We start from the raw sequence: 10496 nt of genomic DNA on the forward strand, positions 1-10496 counted from the left end.
GAGATACGATAAAAATAGCCTAGAAGAATCAATCAGAGCCAGATGAAGAGAAAATTGACGTAGGAGTTCACTTGAACTCGAAGAAGAAGGATAATGGAAACTAGTCTAAACAGCAAGAATCTGATCAAAGTGATTAATGCCCAGTGAACTCTGAAAGAGTTCTTTTAGAGTTCACTGTTAATGCCTACACTTGCTCAGCATTAGACTACTCATTCGGTGTCCTCTCTTGGACCAAAACCTTACAGAGAAAAATAAGAACAATTCTGACGAAACATAATAAAAATATCACCCTAAATCAGGGGTTCCTAACCTTTTCTTTGCCAGGGACCTCTTTTATATTATTCTTGTTAGCAGGGATCATCTGTGATCAATCTCTAATAAATCTGAAAATTTTATTCATCTCGGTGCAACCGTTCGGTCTTGACGAATTTTTAACTGAACCCAACTGTTTCAGGATTTTTCGAGGGTCACATTGCCATCCATGGTTACTTTTATTGAGAGATAAACGACTCGAAAGCTGACCTTCGAAAAATCCTGAAAAAGCTGGGTTCAGTTAAAAATTCGTCAAGACCGAACGGTTGTACCTAGATGGATGAAATTCAATTAAATTTATTACAAGAGTTGCATGGTTCTGTGGGTAGACAAATGAAGTAATTGGGTGGACAAAAGTGGACTAACGTTGGACAAACGATATTTACCATCGTTTTCGCAATTTGGCTGAGCTAAAAAACTTATTTTTCCATATATCTTGAACAGTGCCTGGACAAATTAAAAAAAAAAGTGGACAAGCAAGGACCTACGAAAGACAAACGATCCGGAAATTTTGGTTTACAAATTTTCATTTGGGGGTGCCATCTTCACATGCACATTCCAAAATTTGCATAGATGGATTTCTATGGTTCTGTGGATGGACAAATGAAAAAATTGGGTGGACAAAAGTTGACTTAGGTTGGACAAACGATCTATACCATTAAAATACGTTCCTGAAATTTGGGTTGCTACTCAGAAAATGCACGGAAACAACTTCTTTTTCCATATCGCTCAAACTGTGTGCTGGAGAAATGGAAAAAAATGGTGGACAAACATGGACTTACGATGGACAAACGATCCTGAAATTTTGGTTCAAAAATTTTCATTTGGGGGTACCAACTTCACAGTTTAAAATTTTTCTAAAGATTCTAGATACAATTTTATTCTGAAAAATTGGTCAAACTGCGAGGTCCCTTATATAACAAAAACGGGTAGTCCTAGATAATATGCATCTGACTTCATTAGAAGCAAAGTTCAATTACAACTTTCATAACAGTAATTTTTTTGAAAATTTCAGTCTCGCAGGGGATACTCCGAAATATCGCAAAAAAAATTCTACACGGGGCTCATTTTAGCGCCACCCTCCAAATGCACAACTCTGCCGAGGGGGAAAACCTATAGGATTCATATCGAGACATATCTGAAGATATTTCAGCAACAAATTCTTTGGTAAATTCAGAATCTGATACTGGCAGGCCCGGATCTAGGGGGGGGCAAGCGGGGCGCTTGCCCCGGGCGCCAGCTCAAGGGGGCGCCAAAATCAACCAGAGGTTTAAATTTGTTTACTTTTGATTTTCTCGGAAAAAATTAATTTCCTAGTTCTAAAATGGAAAGTGTAGAATGGAAACATGATAAATCATCACTATGCCTAAAATCTTTAAAATCAATGAGGGATCAATTAACTGCATATTATTCAGTCATCTACGAATGACCGCCACACTTGGGTGAAATAGGTTGAAAGATCTGATATGTTCACACTGCGTTGCAAGCAGTAATTTCTTTGCCTGCCGACTCATCGCCTTCTCATCTGGAAGTAAGGGCCAAAATTTCCGATTTTCTATAGACAATAACTTGAAAACTAATCCTTTCAGCATAATTCTGTTTGCATATTCGTAATCTATGCCTTAGTAAAAACACCAATTTTGGTGGAAATCGGTAAGATTGAAATTTTTTCAAATTTTCCATAGAAGCACCGAGTTTTTCACCATAATATGAGCCCCCCTTTAACTTCGTTACTAAGAGAGATACAAAAAAATGTCTCACAAAAGTTTCACGAAATTGAGTGTTTTGAAAAGTTTTCACAAAATGAAATATATACAGAGTGGGCGATTTTTTTAAGAATATTTTTGTTCTCCGATCACAACCGAATTCATTCTGTACACTAATTCGAGGACATAGAACACGAATATGCAAACAGATATTAAAAAAAAAATCATTTTTCAAGTTATGGTCGATGGAAAATCGGAAATTTTGGACCTTCGCGGAAAAATTCATAAGATCTGAACTGTTCGTGATAGATGAATGAAGTGTGGTTTTTTTATATTTGCAAAGAACCAATTCATCACCAAAAAAACAGCATATGACTAGTGCCTTTTTTCTAGCTGCTACAGCTCCTCAAAGTGGACCAATTTTTCCGAAATTTTGCACTAAAAGTGATTTATTTTTCAAAATACTGATCCTCCAAAAATCTAATTGCATATTCGTGATCTTCGACCTTGAATTAATATGTAAAATGATCCAGGTCGACATATGTAGCTAAAAAAATAAATTTTTGTTCGGAATAATTTCGTTCTTGAAGTGCGGGTAAAAACGATAGACGAGGGCGGGTTGCAAACGACATTCTTGTAACTACAAACTCTTTTATTTTTCGAACGATGGCAACCCGAGTCATTTTTTTACTAATTCGAGGTCGTAGATTACGAATATGCAATTTTTGGGAGTATTTTGGGAAAAGAATAACTTTTAAAGGAATAATGAGAAAAAATATCTTTTGATGAAACAATGGGAAAAAAATAAGAGTGATTTTTTTCCCAAAGTACTCATCTTAGGAAAAATCTAATTGCATAATCTATACGACCTCGAACTAGTGAAAAAAATAACTCGGGTTGAAAGCGATGACGAATATGCAATTAGATTTTTCCTACGAACCTTAGAAGGGTGGGGGTCGCCATCGTGAATTTTTGCCCCGGTCAGAAAAAATCGTAGATCCGGGCCTGGATACTGGCCTATACTTTACTAAATTAAGGCTGAAACAAGATCACTTGGAAATCTTAGAACAATCATAGAAAGCAGAGGTAAAGGTTGTGGGAAGAAAAAACATAATCTGTAGTCCAAAATCATCATTTTTTTGGCATTATAGCACTGTCACATCATTTTCGATGCCACGTTGAAAAGTAACACAAATTGTGAGAGAATGAGTGGACGCATTGCAAAGTTACCACCAAGATATTACGAAATGCCATCAAGATACAAAGATTGCTTCTATCTAGCCAATTCCTCATTCTTCGACAGCGTGAACTGGTACCTGCACAAGGCTTATGAGGTGATCTTCCCCGATCTAGTAGATAAGTTGATCAGAGTATCGGGACTGGATGAAAAGGAAGCTAGCGCAAGAATCTTGAATTTGATTGAAATTTTGGATCAATGCGATAATGTATCAGATGTGCGATTTCCAGTGAAAACGGAAGACGGTTATTTTGATTTGATCAGATGCTTCAAAGTTCGTCATGGCTCCTACACTGGTTTCTCCCCTAATCTTATGGGTAAGATGATACAGTAGTGACTCCAAAATCCCAAGGCCCTCAGAAGTAACTCATTTCCTAAAAGACATTATAAGAGAAGTAGGTAATTTAGGGATCCTTTGTACTATAATTGATCGAACGTCTGCTTCTCGAAATTTCATAAAACTCAGTGGAACCGTTCGGTCTTGACGAATTAAAAAAAACATTTTTTTCGGAATTTTCCCAAGGTTAAATTTCGACACGCGCATACCTCTTAAAAAAGTCTAAACCACGTGGTTTAGAGAGTCCGCATTGTATGAATTAAATGCCTAAATTATATTCATTTGATGCAGGACTTCGCATTTCTCCAGACATAACAAGGGATGACATCAAAGGTTTGGGAGTTCTCTCAACACACAGATTGTCTGCGATGGGTATCAAGAACCTTGGATTGTTTGGAGCGATAAAAATCGAATCTAAGGAATATCATTTAGAAGTATTGAAAGATATAATTCAACAGTATGCAAGCAGATGCTTGAAGGAAGGTACGGTGTGCGTTCATCAAAATTCGTCGTTGAGCATCTACAACGGGCTATGAAATATGTGAAAACCTTCTGCCAAGTAGTTTCAGATTTAAAATATGCTAACAAATGAACGTTATTGACATAAAGACCAGTTTCATGAAAGGCTGATCAACTTTACAGTTGGGACCTGCTGTTTAAATAGACATAATCGAAGTTCTGTGTATCAAACAAATGATGAAATAGGAGAAAAGAACTGCTTCAAATTTTGTATAATGGTTTATTTTGTCCAAAATCTCCGCAGTCTCCCTCGGCACAAGAGGGGCATACCGTTTTCACCCCCCCCCCTTCAAGATTTTCTTTTTTTCCTTTGAGTTCGAGTGCTTGTTGAAGTTAATTCTCTCAAAAGTACTGCTAAAGACAAATATCGTACACCGAGTACAGACGAAAGACAACATTCCGTACTTTTAACTGGAAACCCCAGTTCCAAAACCCCCCTATCCTACCTAGTTCTACCACTACTGGGAGTATGATTTTCTGGCTGGCGTGCAAACCCGTTGGGACCAGAGTGGTGAACAAGTGTGCCTTTTCCTATATCCTTTACCACTGCTGGGAGTACGATTTCCTAGATGGCGTATAAAAACCATACTGGTGAACAAGTGTTCCTTCTCCCCTCTCCTAATCAGTTGTATAACTGCTAGGAGTAAGATTTTCTGGCTGGCGTGCAAACTCGTTTGAAGCAGAAACTAGAGTGGTGAACGATTGTGCACCTTTTCCCTTATTTTTTTTTTTGGTTACTCTTCGCTGGAAGTACGATTTCTGGTCCGCGTGCAAATCCGTTGGAAGCAAAACACAGAGTAGAGAACCTTTTCCCAACAGTTTTGTTTCCCCGACCTAGAATCCCGTAGTTTTGAAGCTGAGCCCCGACTTCATTTGTTAAGTGTGAGTCTTGGTTCTGGCTGGCCAACGAATCCGTAACACCCTCGGCGCGTTTGAGATCGTATCTCCCTTTTTCTTTTCGTCCAATTCACTCCGTGAATTCACCATCTTTGCGTTACTGTTTGTATTTCATTCCGAGGAAAACCTTTCTTCAGTTGTGTAAAATAGAATGTTCCACCTATTATACAACGCTTTTCACTTGACTCATTTTATTTTATATACCCTGTAGTTGGGAGGATTTTTAGAGTTGTATTAGAGTGCCTATTGCGTTCCTTCTTGCGAAACAACGAATAAAATTTGTGAATTCGGATTTTGATTTTCACTAGCCTCCCTTCTCAATTTGAACCGTTGCCATTGCTTTGAAGGCATAAAGTAGATTACAATTACAACTAACATTTACTGTAAATGAAATACAAATAACAAATACGTATGTATTATGTATTTCAATTATTACAAGAAATTGTACTGCCCAACCCCGATTGTACCAATACTTACTATTACCTATTAGAATTCCAAAAGTCCAATTCCTTTAGAAAACATAATTTAATTCGATTTAGAAATCTTCCTATCTCAAAACATAAACGGCGAAATTTTCATGTGAGGCTATAACATTTTTCGATTAATACTTCAATGTACAAATCATAAAATTGGATAGTTTTGTGGTGATTTTAAAAATTATGATACAAGTTGCTTTCAAACAATCTCCACATAGCCTACTCGACGACGAATTTCCATAAGCGCTATTTGAAAAAGTCATGATCATCATCCAACCAACATGACACACAATTTCTCAGTTATTTTTCAGATGGAAGTAAGGACCTTACTATAGAACCTGATATGAATTGCGATGGTACCATGGCAGGTTTTATATGCAACCGTAAGTACATCAATTTTATCAATATATACAGAGTGTGGCTTAAGGAAAATGGTATGGATAATATATAGAAGACCTTGTGGCGGTTCAGAAAAATATGTTTTATATTTAGCAAAAGTCCCTCAGTTTCCGAGATATTCGAAAAGTAAACCCCTTTACATTTTTTTTGGTGGCCAGACTCCAAATGAAGGAACTTGAAACATTTTATACAATTTTCACAAAATGAGTTTTTAAACCTCGGCACATGTTTCGCTATCACAAAGCATCTTCACAGGTGGGTGAAGGTAAAAATGTGGCGGACGGTGGAGTCTTGCCACCAAAAAGAGCGGCAAAGGAAAATAATTTGTTGAATGTTCGAAAATGTCGAATATCTCGAAAACTGAGTGACTTTTACTGAACATAAAACTTAGTCTGAACCGTCACAACGTCCCCAACGCGCAGGTACCATATTATCCATTCATTACACGCCACACCCTATATATAGGCCATATATGTATAAGGATTTTCAAAGTTATTTGGTGTTTGACATACGCAAAGCGTCCTGGAAACGAGAAGGCAAACATACTGTTTAAGCCAGTGGCCCGCTCAGCTTTTGCTGGTCAGGCGCAGCCCATCTGTCGTACATCTGTCTGGAGCTTCTTTATTATAAGGCTGAATAGAATGTTCTCCTCTGAATGCAGCAACCTTGGTGCTCTCAGGGAGTCAAGGCTTCTAAATGAAAAACCGTCCTCTAAACTCGTGGTCAAAATACTCCTGGCTGAGTCTGATGACTGATACAGTGACCACCTGTTCAAAAAAAAGTTGAAGAAAATGGGTCTTAGTGGTTGTTCCTTGTGCCGCGTATGGAGGGTAGTCTCTACCCTCCATACGCTGGTGCAGGAGCACTGATGAAAATTTTGAACATATTCTGTGCACTTGCAGTAGCCTAAAACCTAAGTAATCTCATAGAGTTCAGGACAGCAGACCTATGAAACGTAACATCTAATATTCTTATGGTGCCGACTTGTCGGTATAGGTGTGAGCCTCTCCAACTTCTTGCTGAAGAAAAATATGAGCCACAAAGGCCTCAGTTCAGCCTGATGCGAGGCACGACATTGCAGGAATAAGAAGAAACAGTAGAGAATACTTGATGAAATATGTAGAGGTTTTGCTGATGCCCTGAGTTGGGGTGAATTGATATTTTATAGTAGATACTGTTTTCAGGGTAACTTGCAAGCTTTTTGTTGATTCTAGGATCTGGAGATGATGGTCCAACAGATCTGGCTGCTAGTCAAGGTGCATTTTTCGGAATCCATCATTTTCTGAACAACGAATTAATCGCATCGAACTTAGCATTTCCGAAAGGGATATCAGGAAAAACCTTCGTTATTCAGGTACCAATTCCCTTGATTTCATTTACTAGTTTTATTGTTTTATGTATCATACAAATTTTGAGATTTTTTGAAATTTCATTCTCCACTCACCTACACAATAATAATTTAGGGATTTGGTAAGATGGGTTCGAACTTGGCTGTATATTTGCAATCTGCTGGTGCTAAATGCGTTGGAGTTAAAGAGGAAAACTGTCATGTGTACAATAAAAATGGTCTGGATGTCAATGTAAGAAAACGAAACACTCGACATAAATGTATTATTTTTTTGTTTATTGGATATTTACCATCTACTTTTAATAGTAATAAGTAAATGTTATGAATTGTATCATGAAAACACTTTTTATGTAAGAGGATAATTTTTTCTACTACCTTTTCTGTAAGGAAATAACTGTCATATTTCGAAAAAATTAAAATGGCCTTTTTTGACATCCCTCTCGGTCCGGCACCAACATTTTTAGTAAAAAGATTAAGGTATTTCCAATTATCTTCTTTCTAACTTTACCATTATCTATACTATGCCACTGCTAACGATACCAGCAGTGGTACCACGATCAATCGACAATCTATCGGCAACTTAATCGATGACGAATTAGCTGAGGCGTTGTCGGCAATCTACGTATCTATCTATTGTTTCACTTACTGAAGATAGAAAAACCATCTGATTTCGTTTCTCTGATCTATCTGTAGATATATTTTGGAATGGTTACCAAATGCAGTAAGTGAAACGATGGATAAATAGGTTTATTGAAAACGGCGGTTGAAGATAGTGTTGTAAAAGGAGTCGTGTGCTTGTGGTACTGCTGCAATTCTGTCAATTTAGTTTAACATTAGTATTCATCTACCTCATCACCTTTTTTTGCTTATCTTCTTGGATTAAAGCAAGAACACAGATAATAGAGTAGAACCAAGATGATATAGCAAATAAGGAGGTGCAATTCCTAGGAAAGGTGATGACGCAATTGGAGTATAATGTCAAGCGTCAAGCTAAACTAAATTGACATAATTGCAGTAGTACCATAAGCTCTCGACAAACACACGACTCGAGAGTGATTCTCTCAAAGAGCGTAGCTATCATAAAATTAGACTATGCCGTGCAGTAAATTTTGGTTCCAATGAAAAAAGTCAATGTCCAATAAATTTTATTGAAGAACAGCTAGTATAGCGTTTTCGCCTAGGAAATCATCATCAGAACATACAATCTAGAATGCTCGTCAACCGTATTCTCAAGAGGTAGTAGAAAATATTATGATTCGTTTATTTCTGTTCCAGGAAATCATTTCGTTCAAAAAAGAGAATGGCGACTTGACAGGTTTCGAGTTGGCTAAACCGGTCAATGATTCCCAAATTTATAAAGAAGATTGCGATATACTGATACTGGCCGCAAAACAAAAGAGCGTGCTTTGTCATTTTGCCAAATATATAAAGGCAAAACTAATTGTTGAAGCGGCTTACCACCCCATCACGCCTTCTGCTTATATGACACTCAGAGGTCACTCCAAAATTATACTACCCGATCTCCTTATTTGCGCTGGCTCAGCTATAGCAGCTAACGAGGAACATTTGAGAGAACAACGTGAAACAAGGTAAGTAATAACTATAGGTAAGAGGTAGTCTTTTACTTAAGTACATTGAGCAAGGGAACCCATTGAACCCAACCCTCCAAATCCTCAAAAGAAAAACCATTGAATGGTATAGAACTGGTTCTGAAACTTCGAAAGGTGACAATGGACTTAGAATCATCGATTCTAAGAGGATATGGGAGTGCGAAGAAAACTCAACGGAATATGCAAGAATAACAAGGTCTGTTTAGTCTGGGTTCTAGGTCACACAGAAAATGAAGAGACTATCAAAGCTGCCAGAAAAGAAGCAAAAACTCCATCATTGTCCTTAAACCTTTCTGTGGTTAAGTGTGGTATAGGAAAATGTACCTAGAGAAAAGTAGTGATTTTGCAGCGGGATCTTAGACTATTACAGCAATACTAAAAATTAGATTCAACTGCTTAAATTAAGTTTTCCTCGAATATCCAATAGAAATGCGACATAGGATAATCGGCCCTACTCTGTAACTTTATATGTATGTGTCGAATTGAAAACTACTAGACATTGCACCATTTGTCTGGTACATTTCTATTGTATATTGTACATGCATCTCTATTCGATCTGAAATATACGAATACGGCAGCATGTGTCTAGCAACGTACCAAACGTATCGCACTGACGCATCTACGTCAAACTTAGCGTAATGTTAATAATTTTATTTAGCTTAAGTATGATTCATCTGGATGACAAGGAAAGATTCAACGCAAATCGTCAAGTTTTGCCGAATGATCTGTTTAGAGCCATCGAAGAAAGCAGAATGGAACAATACCCGTCAACATATGCAGTAGCGAATGTTGTCAGTAATAAAGCTCAGGTATTTGGATACTCTAATAAATCAATATCAGCCGATTCGGCTTTGACCAAATTTTCTCTTACAGGAATTATTGAACACTTGCGAACGATACAACTTGGGTTTTGATTTCAAAACGGCGGCGTTCACTATGTCGATAAGGAATATTTTCGACAGAATCTTCTCGTCGAGACAATTTTAATTTATGTAAATAACATCCCAACAAAGTATGTGAATAATTTTCCGATTTTTACATTTTGATATGTATATAATTGAATCACCAGAATCCTACAAATAAAATCAATAAATCCCTCTCTGCCCGAATGTCCCCAATTCACCAGAGTTTGAGGTTTTTATAAAAATGCATATCAAAAATTCACCGGAAATTGGATTTCCACATGGCAGTGGCTTGTGTGGTCCCATTTTTTCTCCATACGTTAATTGGTTCCAAAGGGTTTGCGACCGATTTCAGATGATAATTATTGTAGATATTGAACAACTAAACAGGTGAAAATGCAATTACTTACCCCAACGGGCTTCAGAAGAAACCTAGGTTAATCTCCACTGGTCTGGTAGCAGAAAGTTGGTTTAAAAGGGAAAGGAAACAGGGGACTAACCTTCCTTCCGTACAAATTTCGTGGTACCTAGATGATCGGGAAGACACAAGGTACTGTGCGATAACTGCAGCGATATATTAGGGGATTACTCGGTTTCTTAAACACCTTTCGGAGCGTTCAGCGAAGATACTATTATTGTTGTGGTGATTGACAGACGAAAAGTTCCTTTTTTGCCCGCAAGGTGTCGCTAGAGACTGGGACGAAAACGCCTGACAAACCCGAGTCAGGCAACCCTTCACGATAAGACACCCTT

General features: G+C 37.6%; 1 protein-coding gene across 1 annotated transcript; it reads left to right on the top strand.

Annotated features, from left to right (window-relative positions):
• Window positions 1–3172: 3172 nt before the first annotated feature.
• On the top strand, window positions 3173–9968 carry LOC123318364 (glutamate dehydrogenase, mitochondrial-like). Its single transcript, XM_044904974.1, has 8 exons — window positions 3173–3572; window positions 3884–4121; window positions 5785–5867; window positions 7098–7237; window positions 7347–7463; window positions 8507–8820; window positions 9500–9650; window positions 9715–9968. Exons 1-8 carry the CDS (start codon window positions 3224–3226, stop codon window positions 9826–9828), a joined length of 1506 nt encoding a protein of 501 aa, XP_044760909.1. The 5' UTR covers window positions 3173–3223; the 3' UTR covers window positions 9829–9968.
• The last annotated feature ends 528 nt before the right edge of the window (window positions 9969–10496 follow it).

The sequence above is a fragment of the Coccinella septempunctata genome, chromosome 8, assembly GCF_907165205.1.
Source record: "Coccinella septempunctata chromosome 8, icCocSept1.1, whole genome shotgun sequence".
Classification (NCBI taxonomy): Eukaryota; Metazoa; Arthropoda; class Insecta; order Coleoptera; family Coccinellidae; genus Coccinella; species Coccinella septempunctata.

Coding starts and splice junctions, on each gene's coding strand:
- LOC123318364 (XM_044904974.1), top strand. CDS start 3,224: ATGAGTGGACGCATTGCAAAGTTACCACCAAGATATTACGAAATGCCA. Junction 7,238..7,346: donor GAAAAACCTTCGTTATTCAG/GTACCAATTCCC, acceptor ATAATAATTTAG/GGATTTGGTAAGATGGGTTC. Junction 8,821..9,499: donor AGAGAACAACGTGAAACAAG/GTAAGTAATAAC, acceptor AATTTTATTTAG/CTTAAGTATGATTCATCTGG.